At 38.3% G+C, this 25603-nt stretch overlaps 2 protein-coding genes across 3 annotated transcripts in view; one reads left to right on the forward strand and one right to left on the reverse strand.

Moving 5' to 3' along the window:
• Nucleotides 1-25603, reverse strand: part of TTC28 (tetratricopeptide repeat domain 28) — a 606162-nt gene that overhangs the window by 437293 nt on the left and 143266 nt on the right. The gene's annotated exons all lie outside the window — the stretch shown is intronic.
• On the forward strand, nucleotides 5697-6077 carry LOC125116799 (histone H2B type 2-F-like). The gene has a single exon (XM_047762354.1). The coding sequence runs from the start codon at nucleotides 5697-5699 to the stop codon at nucleotides 6075-6077; it is 381 nt and encodes a 126-aa protein (XP_047618310.1).

Here is a 25603-nt window from a genome sequence, read left to right on the forward strand (position 1 = left end):
AAGAAGCTGCAATGAAGGAGTGCCCTTCTGGCACAGCAGGTTAAGGATCCAGCATTGTCACTGCAGCAGCCTGGATTGCTGCTGTGGCGCAAGTTCAATCCCTGGCCTGAGAACTTTTACATGAGGCCAAAAAACAAAAACAAAAATTTCAGTGGAGATGTTCCTAAAGGGTCCTTCAAAATATTCATACACATGCTTCCATAAGAAAACTAGCATCTGGACACCTGCCAATGGTGACCAGAGAAACTGCATCAACAGTGAGTGAGCTACAACTGTACCAGTAAAGTAAGAGACATTTAACTCTTTCCATCTCCTTCCTTCTACTACACTGGAAGAGCCACTGGCTCTGGAGAAAGGGGAAGGGAAGAACTTTAAATTGAATATACTACTGTAGTTCTAAATTGGACCAGAAGGAATTTTTTTAATACCCAAAAGTACACAGAAAGATATGGAACTGGGAATCTGCCCATGAAGAGGGATTTGACAGAGCATGGTTGAAGGAAGTGATAATAGAAAAATAAAGCCATGCCAGGTTTGTATCCCTATAAAATGGTTAAGGAAGCTATATGCTAATTTACCATATAGGTAATTTTGTTTTCCTGATTACATGAATATCTTTTATAATCTTTTGATGATGCTTACTTTTCAATTTTCTTTAGGAAGTATTTTTCCTATCTATGAAAAAGACTAAATTAGAGTGTGATAAGGTTTTATTGGTCTTTATTTGCTCATTTTAAAAGGGAAAAAACTTCAGACTGGTTTATTCTTTAGAACAGAATTTGAAATGATTTAAATATCCTCTTTCTCTCTCCGTATCAAGACTTGTGCTTTATTTTTTCTACGAAGTTCCCCATGTTATCACTTTATTTTTAATACTGGGAGAGATGACCCTCCCAGGATTTTTATATCCACTTAACTGAACTATAGCATTCTTTGCTGCTTTAATATCCTCTTCCAGAACAGAAGGAAGCGATACCACTTGGAAACCATTTATATTAAGCCAAATTTCAACTCACAGAAGAACTTGAAATGACCTGATATGGTCTTTTATAGACTTCACACCAGATGCTTTCCATTTTATAGACTCTCCCCAAAACTTCAATTTCGTACTGCTATTCTACAACTCTGTGTCTAATGATCATATATAATCAACAAAACAATAAAACTTCATAGATTTATAATTTTGGTTACTGGTTTGGGTTTACCAACTCTGGTTTCTCTCATTTGGGAGAAAATTTTTTCTTCAGCTGTCTTACACAATTATCGGGTTGAACTCTACAATTATCGGGTTGAAAAACTGCAGAAACACAACAGTTTAGAAGTAAATAATGAGAAGAAAAATAGAAGCTAAATTTTAATTTTTAAAAATATATATAAATTTTAGAAACAATCAATTACTCAGGTTAATAATAGGCATAAAATAAGTCTTATTTTGCAATGATTATATTAGCCAGGGTTAGATTTAGCTGCAAGTACTAGATAACGCAAAATAATAGTGGCTTATCTAAGAGAGCTTAATTTTCTCCTATATAAAAAAAGTCCAGAGATCAGAAATTCAAGGCTGATATATCATGTCCACTATCAAGAATCTATGGAGTTCCCGCCATGGCACAGCAGAAACGAATCCAATTAGGAATCATGAGGTTGCGGGTTCAATCCCTGGCCTTGCTCGGTGGGTTAAGGATCGGCATTGCCATGAGCTGTGGTGTAGGTCACAGATGCAGCTCAGATTTGGCATTGCTGTGGCTCTGGCATAGGCCCGCAGCAACAGTTCAGATTAGACACCCTAGTCTGGGACTTCAATGTGCCATGGTGTGGCCCTAAAAGGACAAAAGGCAAAAAAAAAAAAAAAAAAATCTAGCCTCCTATCTTGCTTCCATTCATCTTTAACACAGCTTTCAGCTACAGTCCAAACAGCTACTTAAGTACCAGACATCACAGCTATATTCCAGCCAGGAGGAAGGAGAAAGACAGGAAGAAAAGCACATGTCTAACTATAAAATGTCCTAGAAATTGTACTAGACACTTTCGACTACATCCAACTGGCCAGAATTTAGTTTTACGAATATACCTTAGCTATCAGTTTGAGTAGTCTTTATTCTGGGTGGCCAAAGGTCCAGTTAATAATTGCAGAGTTTATTGCTGTGGGAAAAAAAGAGAAGTGAAAAATGGGGAAGAACTAGCAATTTCTGCCTCAATGATGATCACATATTGTTATCTCTGAGCATTAAGACTTAAATTGTGACCTCAGGCAAGTCAATTGAAAGTCTCCTCACTCTTGGAGTTCCCTTCATGGCTCAGCGGTTAAAGAACCCGACTAGGATTCATGAGGACATGGGTTCAACCCCTGACCTCACTCAGTAGGTTAAGGATCCAGCATTGCTGTGAGCTATGGTGTAGGTCGTATATGTGGCCTACATTGCTGTGGCTGTGGCATAGGCTGACAGCTGTGGCTTCAATTCGACCCCTAGCCTGAGAACCTCCATGTGCTATGGGTATGGCTCTAAAATAGAAAAAAAAAAAAGTCTCTCAACTCCTGGCATGAAGAATATCAACTAGAGAAATGTAAAGAATACAAAATTATAAGTTATAATATAAGTAGGTTCTGGGGTCTAATGTATATCATGGTGATTATTATAATACTGTATTATATAATGGAAGGTTGCTAACAGAGTAGATCTTAAATGTTCTCACCATAAGAAAAAAAAAAGGTAATCATGTGACATGATAGAGATGTTTGCTATCATTATGGTAGTAATCATTCTGCAGCATGTAAGTGTTCACACAATGTAATATGTCAGTTATACCTCAATAAAGCTGGGATGGAAGAAAAGAAAAAAAAAAGAAAGAAAAATGCCAGAAAATACAGTCTTTTTTTTTGGTCTTCTTTAGGGCTGCACCTGCAGCACATGGAGGTTCTCAGGCTAGGGGTTGAATCGGAGCTGTAGCTGATGGCCTATGTCACAGTCACAGCAACGGAGGATCCAAGCCGGGTCTGCGACCTTCACCACAGCTCCCGGCAACACCAGATCCCTAACCCATTAAGCAAGGCCAGGGATCGAACCTGCGTCCTCATGGATGCTAGTCAGATTCGTTTCTGCTGAGCCACAATGGATGGGAACTCCATGAAAATATAGTCTTATACTGAGAATGCCAAGAGATTCTTAACTTAAAGGCTGCAGTAAATTTCCTAAGGATTTTAGATAGCATTAAAGCAATGAAAGGAAATAAAACAATGCTGATTTGATGCTCTCTTGTTTCTTCTTTCCCCTTGAGATCATTCCTCCATTCTACAAGTACAGACATCAAAAAATTCCACTGTAAAGCATCAATGCTATATAAAAGATGGCACACTAAACAAAAGTAATAAATCTAAAGAAATCATACAGAGTACCAAGAATGCGAAATGTGATTTGGCACTAAGACTAGCAAAGAGCAGCACAGTATGTGATTAATCCTGCATGGCCACATTTACATCTCTAATTTGCTCATATAAATGCATTAAGCCAGATGGTTTTAGAGACTAGCACTCTGCGTATACTTGTGGGTCAGCACCCACATCTTACTTTACGGGTGCGCAGGCTTTGGCAATACCCACCCCTCACCCTTCATTAGCTTCCTAGCATAACCCCTTTATTCGTATTTTTTCCCATTTCCCTAGTCAGCATTCTCACATCCAATATATACCTATACTAACATCTGCTATAACCTTGCTAAGTAATACTTTAGGAGGACATAAAGAGGGAACTATAACTTAGAACACGTTAGGAGATAATTTTGAAAATGAGCATTTTATTCTATTTGTGAAAAATTAACATTCCCTACCAAAATGAAAGTAATATATTTTACTAGCATAAATCATATTCCATCTTTTAAAGAATAATCCACACTAATAACTGATATTCTTGAAAATTCAATAAAAATTACAAAACTAAGGCTTTTATTTGCTAAATTTTAATACTGATTTTCAATTATTATAATAACTCTATACTTATTGATCTGCTGGCATCTAGCTCCAACCAGACACATGATGTGAGCCTATTCAATAAGGCAGCTGTGGTAGCAATTTGTTTCTAGACTAACAATACACTGTTGAATATGGTCATTTTCTTCTATCTCAAGTGCCATCAATTAATGGATCCTCAATTAGTCTTCAGTATGGGCTTGCTGTATTAGGAATTGTACATGACAAGCAGATATTTTAAGCATTCATAAGCTTAGAATTTTTGTTATATCCTAAAATGAAAGAAATCTGAAAGAGCTCAGAAAAGACTTGTTCATTTTAGAGAAATAAGGTACAAAGTAAGGATGCTATGAAAATATGATAGCATGTGCAAAAGGAAAATATCCTCTAAAAATGTGAGCATAATTTTGGGGCAGCAGACACAATCCTCTCGGAAAAAAAGCCAGATTACCATGGCAAGTATGCATCTGGAATGGTGGGAGCAGTTAAGGGATATATCTTCAGGTTCACAATATAACAGGAGAGGGCCAGGTCGCAATACAAAGACCCACAGAATCTACCTATTTGAGTCATGGCAAAAGCTATTTAAATCAGCAGTCCGGGGAAATATAAACAGTAAAGACACACAACTAACTAACTCTCAGTTTATCTGTCCTACCTTTCCTCTAATGTTGTATTATCACTTCTTTCTTCCTCTACTTCTTTCATACATAAAAGAGTTTACCTCTTATGATGCTGTGTCAAGGGTCATAACTATAGGTTTGGCTCTCATTTGGTTTTGAAAGCAAAGGGGTAGCAATTATCAAAAAATACATAATTTCCCATTTGATTCATCCTTCTTGGTACAATCAAAACACTCCAAATATGATTTTTATTTTTTAGGGCCATACCTGTGGCATACAGAGGTTCCCAGGCTAGGAGTCAAATTGGAGCTCTAGCTGCCAGACTACGCCAGAGCCACAGCAACGCTAGATCCGAGCCACGTCTGCAACCTACACCACAGCTCACGGCAATGGCGGATCCTTCACCCACTGAGTGAGGCCAGGGATCGAACCCGCAACCTTATGGTTCCTAGTTGGATTCGTTTCCACTGAGCCACGACAGGAACTCCCAATCATGATTTTTAAGAATAGGCATTTATTCTGTCTCTAGTTATAACTAAATTAACAACCTCAATTTAGGTCCCCTACTTAAACTTCCTTCTCTGAGAACTGCACCTCAGCAATAGAATTTAGAGTTTGAAGCTGTTTGTTCTTCATGAATCTGCCTCCTAGCCACAGGAAGCTGGACCAGGGGTGGACATCAGGTTAGGGCTTCAAACTACCTTATAGGAATCTAGAATCAATACTCACTACTCAAAGATTTTATTATATACTAATCTATTAATATGCACCATTCTCATGAACCCAGGACTTAATGCCATTGTGGGTAAGATACGCCTGGTACCTATATGCCAAAACAGAGAAAGGTGGTTTTCGGCCAAAAGAAAGAAGCAGCAATTAGAGACTGGTAAACTAAATAATAGGTCCCAAAGATATCCAGGTGCTAATCTATGGAATTTGTGAAAATTATGTCATATGGCAAAAAATACTTGGCAGATGTGACCCAGTTAAGGATCTTGAACTACAGGGAGTACCCTGGATTACCCAATTAGGCCCGAAATATAATTGCAAGTGTCTTTATAAGAAAGAGGCAGAGGAAGACTTCAATTCTGGCTTTCTGAGTTTTTAAAATGCCTGAACCAGCGAAGTCCGCTCCCGCCCCAAGGAAGGTCTCCAAGGATGTGGTGACCAAGGTGCAGAAGAAGGATGGCAAGAAGCACAAGCGCAGCCACAAGGAGAGCTGCTCCATGTACGTGTACAAGGTGCTGAAGCAGGTCCACCCAGACACTGGCATCTCATCCAAGGCCATGGGCGTCATGAACTCCTTTGTTAACAACATCTTCGAGCACAGTGGGGGTGAGGCATCACACCTGGTGCATTACAACAAATGCTCAACCATCACATCCTGGGTGATCCAGATGGCCATGTGCTTGCTGCTGCCAGGGGAGCTGGCCAAGCCTGCCATGCCCAAGTGCACCAAGGCTGTTTCCAAGTATACAAGCTTCAAGTAAACTTTCCAAGAGGAGCAAATGGACTTTAGAAATCTATTTTCCCACCTCTAGTCACTGCTGGACACTGATGCATCTCACAAATAAGTCAGTAAAAACAACTGATACTAGAAGATAAAAGATATTTTTAACAGTCATAGGAAGATCAATAAGAACTTGGCTAAAACATTTAAGTATAAAAATATTATGTTCATTGTAGAAATTTGTAAAAAGAGAAATATATAAACAGAATAATATTAAAATAATTCCCAGGATCTCTTTTCTATATATTTATGATACATATGACTATGAACACATATATGAGATATACCAATAATAAATACATATCATATATAAAGAAGATTTAGATATCATGCTATATATATACACACATGTATATAATTTTCTAGGTAACATGCCTAGAAATATACATTTTTAATGGATGTATTATTACTTACGTAATTAGTCCTCTGTTACTATTTAGGGTTCTATTTTTATGCATGGTAAATCATAAAGGTCATACTTATATTTATATAAGTCTTTGTTTAAACATCTGGTTATTTCCTCAGAATAGATGTCTAGAAATAGAAATACTAAGTCACAGGTAAAAACATTTTTCAATTTTTTTATTAATGATTTTTATTTTTTTCCATTATACCTGGTTTACAATGTTCTGTCAATTTTCTAAAACAGCAAGGTTGACCCAGTCACACATACACATATTCAGAACGTCTTCTCGCATTATCATGCTCCATCATAAGTGACTAGATATATATATAGTTCCCAGTGCTAGACAGCAGGATCTCATTGCTAATCCATTCCAAAGACAATAATTTGCATCTATCAACCCCAAAATCCCAGTCCCTCCCAATCGCTCCCCCTCGGCAACCACAACACTGTTCTCCAGAGACAGATTTTCTTTTCCGTGGAAAGGTTCATTTGTGCCGTATATTAGATTCCAGATATAAGTGATATCATATGGTATTTGTCTTTCTCTCTCTGACTTACTTCACTTAGTATGAGAATCTCTAGTGCCATCCATGTTGCTGCAAAAGGCATTATTTTGTTCTTTTCTATGGCTGAGTAGTATTCCATGGTGTATATATACCACATCTTCCTAACCCAATACTCTGTAGATGGACATTTGGGTTGTTTCCATGTCTTGGCTATTGTGAATAGTACTGCAGTGAACAGATGGGTGCATGTGTCTTTTTCAAGGAAAGTTTTGTCCAGGTATATGCCCAAGAGTGGGATTGCTGGGTCATATGGTAGTTCTATATATAGTTTTCTAAGGTACTTCCATATTGTTTTCCAAAGTACTTGTACCAATTTACATTCCCACCAACAGTGCAGGAAGGTTCCCTTTTCTCCACACCCCCTCCAGCATTTGTTATTTGTGGACTTAATGATGGCCACTCTGACTGGTGTGAAGTGGTACTTCATAGTAGTTTTGATTTGCATTTCACTAATAATCAGTAAGGTTGAGCATTTTGTCATGTGCTTGTTTGCCATCTATATATCTTCTTTGGAGAAATGTCTATTCATGTCTTTTGCCCATTTTTCAATTGATTTGTTGGCTTTTTTCTGTTGAGTTGTATAAGTTGTTTGTATGTTTTAGAGATGAAGCCCTTGTCAGTTGCATTGTTTGAAACTATTTTCTCCCATTCTGTAAGTTGTCTTTTTGTTGTTTTTTTTTTTATGGTTTCCTTTGCTCTGCAAAAGCTTGTCAGTTTGATTAGGTCCCATTGGTTTATTTTTGCTTTTATTTCTATTTCTTTGAGAGATTGAGCTGAGAAAACATTTGTACGGTTGATGCCAGAGAATGTTTTGCCTATGTTCTCTTCCAGGAGTTTGGTGGTGTCCTGTCTTACGTTTTAAGTCTTTAAGCCATTTTGAGTTTATTTTTGTGTGTGGTGGAGGGTGTGTTCTAGTTTCATTGATTTACATGCGGCTGTCCAGGTTTCCCAGCACCACTTACTGAGGAGACTTTTTCCCATTTTATGTCTTGCCTCCTTTGTCAAAGATTATTTGACCATAGGTGTCTGGGTTTATTTCTGGGATCTCTATTCTGTTCCACTGGTCTATATGTCTGTTTTGGTACCAGTACCGCACTGTCTTTGTTACTGTGGCTTTGTAATACGGCCTGGGAGAGTTATGCCTCCTGCTTGGTTTTTGTTCCTCAGGATTGCTTTGGCAACTCTTGGTCTTGTTGGTTTGTTCTAGTTCTGTGAAAAATGTCATGGGTAATTTGATAGGGATTGCTTTGAATCTGTAGATTGCTTCGGCTAGTATGGCCATTTTTGACAATATTAATTTTTCCAACCCAGGAGCGTGGAATATCTTTCCATTTCTTTACATTCTCTTTAATTTCCTTGATTAATGTTTTATAGTTCTCAGCATATAGGTCTTCACCTCCTTGGTCAGGTGTATTCCTGGGTATTTGATTTTTTGGGGTTCAATTTTAAAAGGTATTGTATTTTTGTATTCTTTTTCTAATATTTCATTGTTAATATACAGAAATGTGACTGATTTCTGAATATTAATCTTTTTTTTTTTGGTCTTTTTGTTGTTGTTGTTGTTGCTATTTCTTGGGCTGCTCCCGCGGCATATGGAGGTTCCCAGGCTAGGGGTCTAATCGGAGCTGTAGCCACCGGCCTACGCCAGAGCCACAGCAACGCGGGATCCGAGCCGTGTCTGCAACCTACACCACTGCTCACGGCAACACCGGATCTTTAACCCACTGAACAAGGGCAGGGACCGAACCCGCAACCTCATGGTTCCTAGTCGGATTCGTTAACCACTGCGCCACGACGGGAACTCCCTGAATATTAATCTTATATCCTGCTACTTTGCTGAATTTGTTGATCAGTTCGAGTAGTTTTTGGGTTGAGTCCTTGGGGTTTTCTGTACATTGTATCATGTCATCTGCATACAGTGACAGTTTTACCTCTTCTCTTCCAATTTGGATACCTTTCATTTCTTTGGTTTGTCTGATTGCTATGGCTAGGACGTCCAGTACTCTCTTGAATAACAGTGGTGAGAGTGGGCATCCTTGTCTTGTTCCAGATTTTAATGGGAAGGCTTTCTTTCAGCTTTTCTCCATTGAGTATTATATTTGTATTATGTTAAGATATGTTCCCTCTATACCCACTTTGGTAAGAGTTTTATCATGAATGGATGTTGGACCTTGTCAAGTGCTTTTTCTGCATCTATTGAGATGATCATGTGGTTTTGACTTTTCTTTTGTTAATGTGGTGTATGAGGTTGATTGATTTGCGTATGTTGAACCATCCTTGTGCACCTGGGATGAATCCCACCTGGTCGTGGTGTATGATCTTTTTCTATGTTGTCGGATTCAGTTGGCTAAGAATTTGGTTGAGAAGTTTTGCGTCTATATTCATCAGAGATATTGGCTTATAGTTCTCTTTTTTGGTGATATCTTTGTCTGGTTTTGGAATTAGGGTGACGGTGGCATCATAGAATGTCTTGGGAGTGTTCCTACTTCTTCAGCCTTCTGGAAAAGTTTGAGGAGGATGGGTATAAGTTCCTCTTTGTATGTTTGGTAGAATTCACTTGTGAAGCCATCTGGTCCTGGACTTTTATTTGTAGGGAGTGTTTTTATGACATATTCAATTTCATTTCTAGTGATTGGTCTGTTCAGTGGATCTATTTCTTCTTGATTCAGTTTTGGCAGGCTGTAAGTCTCTAGAAAGTTGTCCATTTCTTCTAGGTTGTCAAATTTGTTGGCATACAATTGTTCATAGTATTCTCTCATAGCTTTTTGTATTTCCATAGTATCCATTGTGATTTCTCTTTTTTTTCATTTCTTATTTTGTTTGTTTGGGTTTCTTCTCTCCTCTTCTTGGTGAGTCTGGCCAGAGGTTTGTCAATTTTGTTTACCTTTTCAAAGAACCAGCTCTTGGTTTTATTGATTATTTTTGTACTATTTTTTGAATCTCTATATTCTTGATTTCCTCTCTGATCTTTATGATTTCCTTCCTTCTGCTGCCTTTAGGTTTTGTTTGTTCATTTTCTAGTTCATTTAGGTGGTGGGTTAGGTTGTTGATTTGAGATTTTTCTTTTTTTCTTTTTTGTCTTTTTGCCATTTCTTGGGCCGCTCCTGCGGCATATGGAGGTTCCCAGGCTAGGGATGGAATCGGAGCTGCAACTGCCAGCCTACGCCAGAGCCACAGCAATGCGGAATCTGAGCCACATCTGCAACCTACACCACAGCTCACGGCAACACTGGATCCTCAACCCACTGAGCAAGGCCAGGGATTGAACCCGCAACCTCATGGTTCCTAGTCGGATTCGTTAACCACTGCGCCACAACGGGAACTCCCTCATTTCTTTTCCTATGGTTGATTTCTACTTTTCATGCCATTGTCATCAGAGAAGATATTTGAAATAATTTCTATACTCTTAAATTTGTTGAGGTTAGCTTAGTGCCCCAGTATATGATCAATCCTTGAGAATGTTCCATGCACACTTGAGATGAATGTATTTCTGATTTTTTTGGGTGTAATATCCTGAAAATGTCAATTAAGTCTAACTTGTCTATTGCGTCATTTAGGATCTCTGTTGCCTTATTGATTTTCTCTCTAGAGGATCTGTCCATTGATGTGAGTAGGGTGTTAAAGTCTCCTACTATGATCAATTTCTCCTTTTACGTCTGTTAGTATTTGTTGGAGGTATCTGGGTGCTCCTATATTAGGGGCATATATATTGACAATTGTAATATCCTCTTCTTGAATGGATCCTTTAACCATTAAATAGTGTCCTTCTTTGTCTTTCTTTATGGCCTTCATTTTAAAGTCTGTTTTGTCTGATATGAGTACTGCAACTCCTGTCTTGTCCATTGACATGAAATATCTTTTCCCATCCCCACTTTAAATGTATATGTGTCCTTAGCCCTAAGGTGAGTCTCTTGTAGACAGCAGATTGAAGGTTTTTGCTTTTTTATCCAATCTGCCACTCTGTGTCTTTTGATTGGAGCATTCAGTCCATTGACATTTAAGGTAATTCTTGATAAATATGTATCTATTGCTATTTTAAACCTGTTTTCCAGTTGATTCTATGTTTCTCCTTTCTTCCTTTCTTTGGTTGGATGATTTCTTTCTTTTTTTTTTTTTGTCTTTTTGCTATTTCTTGGGCCGTTCCCTTGGCATATGGAGGTTCCCAGGCTAGGGGTCGAATCAGAGCTGTAGCCACCAGCCTACGCCAGAGCCACAGCAACGCGGGATCCGAGCCGCGTCTGCAACCTACACCACAGCTCACGGCAACGCCGGATCCTTAACCCACTGAGCAAGGGCAGGGACCAAACCCGCAACCTCATGGTTCCTAGTCGGATTCGTTAACCACTGCACCACGACAGGAACTCCCTGGTTGGATGATTTCTATTTATTTTTTGCTTGTGTACTTTTCTTTTCAGCTTTTGTGAATGTAATGTTTGGTTTTGATTTGTGGTGCCCTGTTTTTTAAGTATGTTAACCCCTTCCTATGTCTGCGTGCTTTATCCTGATAGTCATATAGGTTCAAACACATTATTAAAAAACAAAAAGGAGTATAGACTTTCTTACTTTCCTTCCCCACATTCTATGATTTTGAAGTCCTTTTTTTAACATCTTCATGTTTGTCCTTTTGCTGTTCCTTGTGGTTTTTGTTTTTGTTTTTGTTTTGTCTTTTTGCCATTTCTTGGGCCACTCCTGAGGCATATAGAGGTTCCCAGGCTAGGGGTTGAATCGGAGCTGTAGCCACCGGCCTACACCAGAGCCACAGCAACGCAGGATCCGAGCCCCATCTGCAACCTACACCACAGCTCATGGCAACGCCGAATCGTTAACCCACTGAGCAAGGCCAGGGACCGAACCCGCAACCTCATGGTTCCTAGTCGGATTTGTTAACCACTGCGCTACGACAGGAACTCCTGTTCCTTGTGTTTATCATTGCTTTTACAGTAGTTTTTTTTCCTTCCGCTTTTAGATTTGTATGCTGGTTTATTTAAATGATTGCTTTCCAACTGTGATTTCCTCCATCCTATTTCTTCTTGCTTCTTTTTTTTTTATTTTAGAGAAGCCCTTTCAGTTCAAAAGTTTCTTGCCCTTTTTGGAGGTTTAAGTTCTGCTGCTGCCAGAATTCAGTAGATGTTCTGTGCAAATCGTTTTACATGTAGAGGCGTATTTTTGATGTGTTTGTGGAAGAAGGTGAACACGACATCTTACTCCTTCGCCATCTTGATCCTTCCCATAAATCAACATTTTGCTTAGGCCAACTAGAAACTTAGCTAAGATGTAAAGCAATAAAGTGAAAGTATAATGGAGTTCCTATTGTGGCATAGTGAGTTCCCGTTGTGGCACAGCAGAAACGAATCTGACTAGGAACCATGAGGTTGTGGGTTCAATCCCTGGCCTTTCTCAGTGAGTTAAGGATCTGGTGTTGCCATGAGCTGTGGTATAGGTCACAGACGTAGCTTGAATCTGGCATTGCTGTGGCTGTGGTGTAGGCTGGCAGCTGTAGCTCCGATTCGACCCCTAGCCTGGGAACCTCCATATGCCACGGATGTGGCCCTGAAATGACAAAAGACAAAAACAAAACAAACAAACAAACAAAAAAACTCAGCAACAAAAAAACAAATAAAAAAGAAAGAAAGTATAAGAAGCTATGTAGCATAATTTGAAAAGAACCATAATGCGTGGTCTCCAGATAAAAATGTATTTGCTGCAAGGTAGAAAACAGTGCCCCAATGAGTCACTCCTGTAGCTTTAGCTATTATCTCTAAATGGCCTTTCCTTGAGGAGTTCCCATCGTGGCGCAGCAGAAACAAATCCGACCAGGAAACATGAGGTTGTGGGTTCAATCCTGGCCTTGCTCAGTGAGTTAAGGATCTGGCATTTCTGTGAGCTGTGGTGTAGGTCGCAGACGTGGCTTGGATCTGGTATGGCTGTGGCTCTGGCATAGGCCAGAAGCAATAGTTCCAATTAGACCCCTAGCCTGGGAACCTCCAAATGCCGTGGGTGTGGCCCTAAAAAGACAAAAGACAAAAAAATAAATAAATAAAGGGCCTTCCCTTAAAATGAAACTACTTTTACCTGAAAAGAGGAATTTCCCAATATAATTGCATCAACTGAACCATCAACACGCATTTGTCAACAAAATAATATAACAAAGTTTTATATTTGGTCCTAAAGAAATAGGACAAAGAAAAGGTACATTTGCAAGAAGGAACTAGTAAAAGGCTGGAAACTAAAACCACATCTAAAACGGCAAAATTCAATAAGGTAGCTGTGATACAATAAGAAATGTATATTTGGTCTTTGTCTTTGGTCCTTGGCATAGAGTTTCTAAAACTCCTGTTATCTCTGGAGTGGTAAAAGTGTCTTTTGGAAAGTAAGAATTCTACCACTGAACCTCTAGTGCTTCCCAAAGAGTGTCTTTTGTATGCTAATGAGATGACAGGTGAGTGGGGGACTGGTCACCAGAAAGACCAAGGCATGATTAGAGGACTGGAACTCTCAGCCCAACCCTCTGACCTCCAGGGAAGGCAAAAGCACTGGAGGTTTAATCCATCACCAAAGGTTGATGATTAAATCAGTCATGCCCGCATAATGAACACTCCATAAAATCCTAAATGATGAGGTTCTCAGAGCTTCTGGCTTGGTGAGCACATTGAGATACTAGAAGGGTGGCATACCCAGAGAGGATGCAGAAGCTCTGTGCCCTCCTTCTGTGTCATACCCTAAGCATCTCTCCCATAAAGTGTTTCCCTGAGTGGTAGTAGCTGTTGTAGCCACTTATCAAAATCTGAAGAAGTGTCATGGAACCCCCAAGAGTCAGTTGGTCAGAAATACAGGTGGAAAACCAGGACTTGCAACTGGTGTCTGAAGTGGGTCAGTCTTGTGAAACTCAGCCCTTAATCTGAGGGGTCTAAAGTAACTTGCTAGTTAGTTCAGAAATGAAATGAATTATTGGACCCTCAGTTGGTGCCTAGATAATCAGAGAACTGGCTGCTGGTGTGAGAAAAAAATTACGCACTAAGAAAAAAAGAGAAGGTTTTAGTAGATAGAGAACAGTATAAGACAAGTGGGTACCCAGGGAAGGTTAGAGGCAAAACCTGAAGATAAAATAAGCATATTTTCCCCATATTTCATCCTAAGGCCTACAGATTTAGAAGGTCAATAGAGAAACCAAAATTTGCTTCAAAAATTAAACCTATTTTAAAAGCTCAGTACAGAAATTATACCCTCCCAACATGAATCACTAAATTTCAACAGAATGGGGGGATATAGTTTTCCATTTTCAACAATGAGAAACAATCCTTCCATCTTTCAATGTTCGGAAAGTTGTGCTTTTGTGAACAATTATTAGTCTATTGGTCTGTTATTTGCATTTTTATGATATGTATGAACAGTTCTTTTTCCAAAAAGCATTATCTTTTCCCTGTAGTCCCTATATGGGATATATATGATATTACTGTAGCACTGAAATTCCTACTACTCAATTTTCAATTCACATGAGAAGACGATGTCATTAGAAACTGTTTGATTAGTGATGCAGAAAAACAAAATCCTAACATAAGAGAAACCTAATCCAGGTTGAAATGCTATAGCCAAAATCACAGGAAATAAAGATCTACTTACCTAGAAAGGACTTTCTGACAAAAGAAAAGACCAGGTGGAAAAAAATACATGCTTAATATAAACTGGGATGATATTGTATCATTTGGTGAAGAAAAACCAGAATTACTGAGCAATATATAACTAAAGTGCTCATTTACCTCTTGGAAAAAACAGGGAACATGGAAGGTCAGAATAGGGAGCAATCACCCAAACAGGATTATTCGTGAACTATAAATTCTTTCACTAATTACAAATTATCTAGTAATACTGTGAAATGATCAAATGGGTTAAGACAGGATTTGAATTAATCATCCCGGGCTTAAGATTTTCCTCTAATCCACTGAACCTTGGAATCAGTGAAGTGTGATTTCTATGTTCTGAGAAAGAATACTGGGAACATTAACATAATATTCCAATATTTCCAAGCCAGTCTCAGATACATCTCTTTTGCTCAGGTAAAAAATTAATGTTTTGTGTTCTGACCTTTATTAGAATCTACCTTTTAAGGAAAGGTCCTTTTAAAGACAGAGAGCTTCTTTGAGCCTCTTGAGGGCAGTGACTGTGCTCAATACATCTTTGAACTTTCAGTGCTTAATAACTGATGTGTGAGTGGTTGATAAGTGAATGACACAAATTAACATCAAAAAACACTCTTCAAGGATTCTGCTTTTCCTGTAGAGCTAATTAAAGCCCCTGATACAATACCATACTCTACCCAACTAAGAAACACAAAAGAGCATCTATACCTATCACTTCTATATTAATTTACATCAAATATCATACCTACCTTTCATGTTCCAACTCTCCACCCTGGATGATTTTCCTTCCGATGTCTCTATCACTTTTTTTTTTAAGTATAATGACATTTCTTAGGTTAAATGGCTGCTAGTCCATTTTTGCAGAATAATAGTAAAGACTGACTTATATAGTTTTTTTCTTTTACCAGTGGGTTCATGAGCCTCAAACAGTGAATAAATAATTCTTGTGAGAGATGGGAGGTCAAAAGGGGAGGCTAGAAGAATTCCATTCTATTATTTGTCTTGGGTGGTTGTTTCACAGGTGTTTGCTTGGTGATAAATTATACATATTGTTTTGTATACTTTCTAGATTGTTACATTTTAACAAAAAGAAAATATGTGTGTATCCCCAAATATATTAAAAAGAGAAACTGAAACTATGAAATAAGAACAGACTGCTTAAAGAATATGCACACATTTCAGAGAATTAAAAAGAACTATTGGACATCAGATATAATAAAAATTAAGGACTCACTAGGAGGACAGTAATATGATAAACCTAAGGAAGTCTCTCCAAAAGTGTAATGAAAAGGAAAAGAATTTGAAAGCAAGAGAGAAAAGATAAGGAAAAAATTACTAGCCCGGGAAGACCAACATCTGCACGACAAACATTCCATCAAAAGAGAAAAAGGAGTTACGGTTGTGGCTTAGTAAATTAGGAACCCAACTAGTATCCATGATAATGTGGTTTCAATCCCTGGCCTCACTCAGTGGATTAAGGATCTGGCATTGCTGCAAGCTCTGGCACAGGTCACAGATGTAGCTTGGATCTGGTGTTGCTCTGGCTGTGGTATAGGCCAGCAGCTGCAGCTGATTTGACACCTAGCCTGGGAACTTCCACATGCTGTACATGTGGCACTAAAAAGAAAAAAAAAAGAAAAAAGAGAGATAGAGAGAAAGAAAATAGGGGGAGGAAATCATCAAAAAATGATTCATGAAAATTCCAAAGGACATTAATTTCCAGATTTTAAAATCTCACCAAATATCAAATGCCAAGTGCAATGGATGAAAATATACTCATATCAAGGTATCACATCAAGAAATTTCAGAACACTCAAAATTTTATAAACTTCTAGAAAAAGGAAGATATTAAAGAGTCATGAAGAAAGGTTTTAGAATCAGAATGGCTTTTGACTTCTCAACAGAAATACATTATTTAAGCTAGTCTGGGTAAGTTTCTAATCCTGCAAAAGAATAGCCTTAGCTAAAATAATACTAATCTCACTGTACTTGGGGAAAGCAAACTCAAAAAATAAAAAGAGAAAGTGACCTGTAATTATTCCTATTAACATGAAAGATTTCTTTATGCTAGAATGAAATAAAAATGAAAAGGAATACAGACTGCAAATACTAAAATCAATTTACTTAATAAATGTCACAAATATTCTTATTATGGACTGAATTCAAATACTGAAGTTCTAACTTCTAACATCTCAGAATGTGACTATATTTGGAGATAGGGAGGGGATTAAGATGGTGGAATAGAAGGACTGGAGCTCAACTTCTCTCCTAAAAACAACAAAATTACAACCAAATGCAGAACAACTTTAAACCAAATGGACTGGAAACTTTCAAAAAGATATCCTACTCCAAAAGACAAAGGGGAGGCCACATCAAGAGGTAGGAGGGGCAATTACGTGATATAAGCAATCCCATACCTCCGGGGTGGGAAGCCCCACAGATTGGAACATAACTGTATCATAAAGACCTACAGGAGTGAGAGTTCCGAGCCCCACGTCAAACCCCAAACCTGGAGATCTGGCACTGGGAGAAAGAGCCCCCAGAGCATCTGGCATTGAAGGCCAGTGGGGCTTGTGCATTGGGGCTTGTGCACAGTAGCTGCACAGGACTGGGGGAAATGGAGACCCCATTCTTGAAAGGCACACACAGATTTTCATGTGCATTGGGTCCCAGGGCAAAGCAAAAGCTCCATAGGAATGTGGGTCAGACCTGATTACAATTGTTGGAGGATCTCCTGGGAAAACAGGGGGTGACTGTGGCTCATTGTGGGGGAAGGACATTGGAAGCAAAGCTCTCGGGAATATTCGTCAGTGTGCCTTTCTCTGGAGGTGGCCATTTTGGGAAAATAAGGCCCCATCCATCAGCCCAGAGAAGCCCCAGAGCAAACAATAATCCAGGTGGGATCACAGCCCCACCCATCAGTAAACAGGCTGCCTAAAGACCCCCCAGGCACATAGGCCTCTACTCTCACCCAGAGACAAAGCCCCACCCACCAGAGAGATAGGAATCAGCCCCATCTACCAGTGGGCAGGCACCAGTCCCTTCCATCAGGAAGCCTACAGCAAGCCCCCCTACCAACATCAGCCACAAGGGGGGCAGACACCAGAAGTAAGAGAGGCTACAACTATATTGTCTGCAAAAAGGACACATCAAAAACCTATAAAAATGAAAAGAAAGAGGACTATAACTCGGACAAAGGAGAAAGAAAAAAAAAAAACAGAAAAACAGCTAAGTGATCTGAAGATTATCAACCTCTAGAAAAGACTTTAGACTGTTGATGCTGAAGATGATGCAAGACATTGGAAATAAACTGGAGGCAAAGATGGATAACTTACAGAAAACAATGAGCAAAGAAATACAAGATTTAAAACTTAAGCAAGCAGAGATGCAAAACACAATAACTGAAATAAAAAAATTCATTAGAAGCAACCAGCACCAGAATACAGGAGGCAGGAGTTCCCATCATGGTTCAGTGGTTAACGAATCCAACTAGGAACCATGAGGTTATGGGTTCGATCCCTGGCCTTGCTCAGTGGGTTAAGGATCCAGCATTGCCGTGAGCTGTGGTGTAGGTCACAGATGTGGCTCGGATCCAGCGTTGCTGTGGCTCTGGTGTTGGCTGGTGACTACAGCTCCGTTTAGACCCCTAGCCTGGGAAATCCATATGCAGAGGCAATGGCCATAGAAAAGACAAAAAAAAAAAAAAAAAGGAGAGAGAATACAGGTGGCAGAAGAATGAGTGAGGTGGAGGACAGACTAGTGGAAATCACTGATGCAGAACAGAAAAGAGAAAAAAGACTGAAAACAAATGAAGAGAGACTCAGAGAACTCTGGGACAATGTTACACACCAACATACATATTATACGGGTGCCAGAAGGAGAAGAGAGAGAGAAAGGGATAGAAAAAATATTTGAAGAGATAATAGTCAAAAACTTCCCTAACATGGGAAAGGAACCACTCACTCAAATCCAGGAAGCACAATGAGTACCATATAAAATAAACCCAAGGAGGAACACTCCCAGACACACATTAATCAAACTGACCAAAATTAAAGACAAAGAGAAGACATTGAAAGCAGTTAGGGAAAAGAAACAAATAACATACAAGGGAACCCTAATAAGGTTATGGCAGATCTTTCAGCAGAAACTCTGCAGGCCAGAAGGGAGTGGCACAATATACTTAATGTGATGAAAGGGAAAAAAAACCTCCAACCAAGATTACTTTACCCAGCAAGTCTCTCAGATTTGAAGGAGAAATCAAAAGCTTTACAGATAAGCAAAAGCTAAAAGAATTCAGCAACACTAAACCACCTTTACAACAAATACTAAAGGAACTTCTCTAGGCAGAAAAGGCCATAACCAGAAACAAAAATACCACAAATGACAAGGCTCACCAGTAAAGGCACATATACAGTAAAGATAGGAAATTATCCATGCGCAATTATGCTACCAAAATCATAAATCATGAGAAGAGGAGGGTACAAATGCAGGACACTGGAGATGTACTTGCAATTAAGAGACCACCAGCTTAAAACAATCTCATATATATATAGACTCCTATAGCAAAACTTCAGAGCAACTACAAACCAAAAATCTACAATTATTGGAGATAGGATCTTTAAAGAAGTAATTATGGCAAAATGAGGTGATATGGGTGGGCCCTAATCCAATATGCCTAGTGTTCTTATAAGAAGAGATTAGGGAGCTCCACTGTGGTGCAGCAGGTTAAGGATCTCCAGTTGTTACATCACTGCATGGCTCAGGGCCCAGGTCTGCTGTGGTACAGATTCAATCTTGGTCAGGGAACTTCTCCATGCCATGGGCGTGGCAAAAAAGAAGAAGAAGAAGAAGGAAAGAGGAAGGAAGAAGGGGAAGAGGAGGAAGAAAGAAGAAGAAAGAGGAGGAAGAGGAAGGAGAAGAAGAAGAGGAGGAAGAGGAGGAAAAGGAAGGGGAAGGAGAAGAAGGGGGAAAAGAAGGAGAAATAGGAGAAGGAGGAGAAGAGATTAGGACATAAACACCAGACACCCACAGAGGAAAGTCCATGTGAAGATAGGAGAAGACAGCCATTTACAAGCCAGACAGGTCTCAGAAGAAATCAATCCTATCAACACCTTCATCTCAGTTTTCTACCTTCTGGAACAGTGAGAAAATAAATTTCTGTTGTTTATGCCATCCAGCCTGTGATACTTTGTTATGGCAGTCCTAGCAAGTTAATACTGTTAATACTCGGCTAAAATAATTACTACTAGTTAAACATAGTAGATTAAACACAGGATTTAGGTCTCTTTTCTTTTAAAATTCCACTAAAATGACATTAAAAGGATTTTATAAACGGCATAAACTCACAATGGAAAAAAAAAAGGTCAGGAGAAGAGGCAAAACCAGCAAAGTTTTAAAAGCTAGAAAGCAGATGGACAAGTGATAACCTACTTAGGAGAACCAAAACAAGCTACTGAGAAAAGCTGGAAGCAACCCAATTTATATTGCAGAATCCCTAAACAGGCTCAGGGAGTGGCAGCACCATGTACCTCTGGAGGCTGAGATGAAGACGGGCTAAAAATAGGAAGATAGGTTGAAAGTTTAAGAAGCAGCTACATTTCGAGATGACTGCTCCTCCCTCTTCTGACAGAAGCCTGAATAAAGATAACAGATCTCTGGGCTAGGAGGTAACAGGCATGGTTGGTGGGTTCCATACTGAAAATATGTGGCTGAATTATAGGTTTATATGTTTGGCTCTCAGAACACTGACAGGCAGCCAAATACAAGAAAATGGAAAGTTGGTGCTAAAGAATATGACTACACACAAGAAGAGAGGAAAAGACCCAAAGGAATTCTATCTATCTAGGCAGATCACCATACAATGAAAATGAGTCTCAGTCTTGCTTAGAGAGCTTCCATTAAGTTTTACTGCACCTCACTCAAATCTAAGCAGAAAAACAGGATGGTAGTCATTTTTGAGAAAAACATCTCATATAAAAAGCAGACATCAAAACAAAGAGAAAAAAAAAGAACTTGGAGAAAATAAAGAATATATATATAGATAAAATTTTCAAAAAGTTATCATTAATACTCTCAAAGATAAAATATTGTTTGATGAAACAAGAACAAAATGTACTAAAGAAGAACATTCAGAAAAAAAAGGACATACATTGTACAACATGAATTGACCCTGAAAACACAGTAGGTGAAAGACACCAGAAATAAAAAGCCATATATTGTATGATTCCGCTTACATGAAATGTCCAGAAGAGGAAAATCCATAGAGGCAGAAAGTAGATTAGTGGTTGCCAAGAGTTAGGGAGTAAAGGGCATACAGAATGACTAATGGGTAGGAGTTTCTTTTTGAAATGATGAAAATGTTCTGGAATTAAAAAGTGATAATAAATGCACAATCTAGTAAGTAAACTAAAAACCACTGCATTGTACTTTTTTTTTTTTCTTTTTTGGCCACCCCCATGGCATATGGGGTTCCCAGGCCAGGAATCAGATCTTAGCCAGTCATGAGCTAAACCATAGCTGTGGCAACACAGGATCCTTATTAACTCACTGTGCCAGGCCGGGTCCCAGTGTTCTCAAGATCCTGCCAATCCCATTGTGCCACAGGGAGAGCTTCTGCTCATTTTTTTTTAAAGTGGAATTTATGGTATTTTCAATTGAATTTTTGAAATTAAAAATATGATAGGAAAAAATACTCAGTATAAGATACGAAAGATAAGACAGAGGAGATGTCCCAGAAAGTAGAGCAAAATGAAAAAGTAATGAAATTAGGGGGAAAAAAATGTAAGGAAATTAAATGGCTGGGCCAAAATCCCAGCAACAGAAATTCTAGAAAGAGAAAAAAGAAAAAAGTAGTAGATAGAGGTAAAGTGTCAAACTACATGTCTATAAGTTCTACAAAAACTTACCAGAACACAGAGACTCAAAATAGATTCCCATTGTGAAACTGCAGAATGCTGGAGATAAAGAAAAGATTTTATAAGCTTCTAAAGTAAAAGAGAGGAAAAAAACAGTTTTCACACAGAGTCAGGAATCAGAATAGTACTGAACTTTTCAGTTGTAATAACAAAAACCAGACAGCAAAGAATCAATGCCTTAAAAATTCTGAGAGAAAATAATTCCTAAATTAGAATTATATTAATTGTGAGAGTAAAGTATCTCTTTGTGTCCCTTTTCTTAAGAAGGTATTGAAGAATGTGCTCTACCAAAATGAAAGAATCAACCAAAAAAGAAGATGTGGGATCAAGGAAAAGAAGATGCAAAATGGTAAGAAGCAAATAGATTACCCAGATGATGATAAAGGGAAATCTTTTGACAGCAGCTATGCAGCAGCGATAAAATAAAAAAGGGGAGAAAGAGCAGGATAGAGAGGCTTAAATTGCAAAACAAAATATTACTTTGGGAGATTGGTTCTTATACATATGAAGAATCAGGCTCAGTTAATCAATCCATCGAGAAGGTTTATTCTTATTTACATTTCAAGTGATAACATAAATACTGTAATTAAGGAGATGCCAGTCAGACACTGAAAGAATTAATAAATTATGAATTAATGTTATAGGTGTATTTTAAACTGTTACCAGGTTTCTAAATGCCTATTTAAGAGAAATTTGGACCTACACGCTGAGGTATGAATGTAGAATCACTAACCCAAGGACCATAATGGGGTAAGTTGCCAAACCTGACAACTCCTGCCAACTACAGTGTCCCCTTCCAAGTAAAAGGCATGAAATGGCCTTCTTTTCCTGCAATAGTTGCAACAAATTCCTGTTTGAATGAAATCGGTTCCTCTTTTGCCCCCCTACAATCCATTCTACACAAAAGCCAGATTACTTGTTTAATTTGTATATTCATTTAAATATTTCTATACCAAGAGCTATATTAACAATTATACGTTAGTTATAAAGCAATCCAAGACCAGAACATTACCAGTAATTTGCATTTACCTCCACCATTGCATCTACCTGCCTCTTACCTGAGGAAATACTCTTACTGCTGTATTTATCATCTCCTTGCCTTTTTTCTTTTTCTCTTTCTTTTTTTGGCAGCCCCATGTCACATGGAGTTCCCGAGCCAGGGATCAGATCTGAGCCACAGTTGCAACCTACGACATAGCTACAGCAATGATGGATCCTTTAACCCACTGCACTGGGCCAGGGATCAAACCTGCATCTGTTGCTACAGAACCACTGATCCCGTTGCACCACAGGAGGAGCTCTTCCTTTCCTTTTTTGGCATAGTTTTATCACATTATGCCTGAACAAAATATTACCTAGTTTTGCTTGTTTATTAACTTTATCAGTGATGTACATAACTATAGTTTATTCATTTTCCCAAGTGTATAATGTTGCAATATGTGACTATGCACAATTTATCCTGTCGATGGACATTTAGATAATTTCCAGGTGGGTTTTTGTTTTGTTTTGTTTTTTGCTATTGTAAACACGGCTAATCTCAAAATTCTAATTCATAGCTCCTTGTACAAGAGTTTCTCTACCTAGGAATGCAATTGCTGGATTGTATAGTATAAAGTTTAAAGCTCAATTTTCAAAATATTACCAAACTGTTCTCAAAATCTGTTATACCAGTTAACTTTCCCACTAGCAAAACGTAACAGTTTCTTGTATAATAATCATCTCCTGCAAAACTGTGTTAAATGGCACTATTATAAGTCTAGTAGGTGAACACAGTATCTCACTGGGGTCTTAATTTGCATTTCCTTGATTGTAATGAGGTGGTACAATGTTGACAAGCAGTTTGACAGTTTCTTATAAAATTAAAATACACTAAACCATATGATTCAGCAATTTCACTTTTAAGTATGCTCAAGAAAAATGAAAACATGTTTACAAAAAGACTTGTTTGCTCATAGCAATTTTATTCATAATAATCAGAAAGACAGAAACAACTCAAATGTCCATCAATGGGTAAATAAATACACTGTGATATAGTTAAACCATTACATACTACATAACAATAAAAATAAATGAATTTCCTAGTGCCTGAAACAACATAGATGAACTGCACATACAAATATGCTGAGTGAAAGGAAACATACAAAAGAGTATATTAGTATGATTCCAGTGATACAAAGTTCTGGAGCAGGTACAACTAATCTATGATAGAATTCAGACCAGTTGTTGCTAAAACAGAAGAGAGACTGACTGCAAAGGGGCAAGAAGACACTTTCTGGAGTAATGGAATGTATGATATCTTGATTAGGGTATAGTTACATAAGTGTACATAATTGTCAAAACTCATCTGTGAATTTTACTACATGTAAAATTACTTTGGACTTACCAAAAACAAAACAAAACAAAACATAAATCAATCATGTCATTCCCCACTTCAAAACCCAACATGGCCCAACCACCCTTAGAATAAAACCCAAACTCCTTTTCATGATCCACAAGGCAATGAATGAATTAGCCTGTACCCTCCAAATCTTGCCTATCATTTTATTCCTCATTACTATCACATTTGCCTTCTCAATATTTACTACAAATTCCAAAATCTCTTTTAAATAATAAAATACAAGGTTAAAAAGTGAAAGGGGAAGAATCTACAGTTAACTAATCACAATGTGGGAACTTTATTTGGATTCTGAATCAAACAAAACACAAGAGAAAATCATTTACAGCATTTGTTGGATTGATTGCATCAGAAAACTCAATGAATGACCTTCTCTCGATTCACTCCCCTTTGTCCTGCATCTTTGTAGTCCCCTCCCACTCTAACTTACTTTGAGCAGTGGGATGTTAGCAAAGGTGAGGCAAGCAGAAGCCTGAAATTATTCATTCTGTTTTTTTGCACAATTGGGCTGTACTCTTGCTTCTCTGCTTTCACCATGAAAACATGCCCAAATTTGCCCACTGGAGAAAAAAAAACTTATGGAGCAGAATCAAGTCAGTCCAGTTGAGGCCCTAAATATGTGAAAAGGCCCAACTGAGATCAACAAAATCACCTAGATCACCCACAGCTGACAACAGATAAATGCATGATCCCTCCAAGCCCAGTTTAGAGCAACAGAACCACCCAACTAATCCACAAACTTTATGTTTGCTCTTACAGACCTCTGAGGTTTTGTGCTTGTTTGGTATACTGCCTAACTGTGACAATAGAAAACTGATAAAGCACTTTGAGACAACTAGAAGTTAAACACTGACTAGATATCTGATAATATTAAGGAACCATTACTAATTTTTCTAGTTATGATAATAATATGCTGGGCATATTATTAAAAAAGAATCCTTATATTTTAGACACACACTGAAATATTCTTAGAAAAAAAAATATGATGTCTAGAAAATAATGCGATATCAAAAAAACATGAGGGGGGTGGGATGGGAAGGCCCACCTTGCTCTATTCTAATTTCAAAGCCTCTAGAACACATCTGGCTCATTGCAGGTGCCCAAAGAATAAAGAAAGAAATCAAACCACAGTTGACCAAACCAAACAAACATACAAGTTAAGGAATATAGTCTAAGTACCCCTCAGGTATCTTCACAGAACTACAACTTAAAGGGATAGTAATGCAGAGCGACAAACTGAACTAATCAAACTGTCTGTCTTGGAAATATACAAACAGTAGATGGGATAAGAAGAGCCACTTTGGCTTAGGTTGTTAACTACTGACAGGCTTGTTTCTCCAAATCAACCTCTACATTTCCACTTTTTACATCAGGGTGAGTTCAACCCCAACAGGGTAACTTCCAATGCTATGCCCATATATCCTCACCCTAAACTCTCATACAGATGGTAATAAGTATTTATTTTCTTTGGAACCATAAAGACCTTTCGAATCAAAAGACAATGACAAATTTGACTTTAATATAATTTTACACTGGTCATTGCTGCTGCACCTAAGAGAATTTCCATTCTAGTAGGGTGTACCAATTT

Source organism: Phacochoerus africanus, chromosome 15 (genome assembly GCF_016906955.1).
Source record: "Phacochoerus africanus isolate WHEZ1 chromosome 15, ROS_Pafr_v1, whole genome shotgun sequence".
Classification (NCBI taxonomy): domain Eukaryota; kingdom Metazoa; phylum Chordata; class Mammalia; order Artiodactyla; family Suidae; genus Phacochoerus; species Phacochoerus africanus.

Coding starts and splice junctions, on each gene's coding strand:
- LOC125116799 (XM_047762354.1), top strand. CDS start 5,697: ATGCCTGAACCAGCGAAGTCCGCTCCCGCCCCAAGGAAGGTCTCCAAG.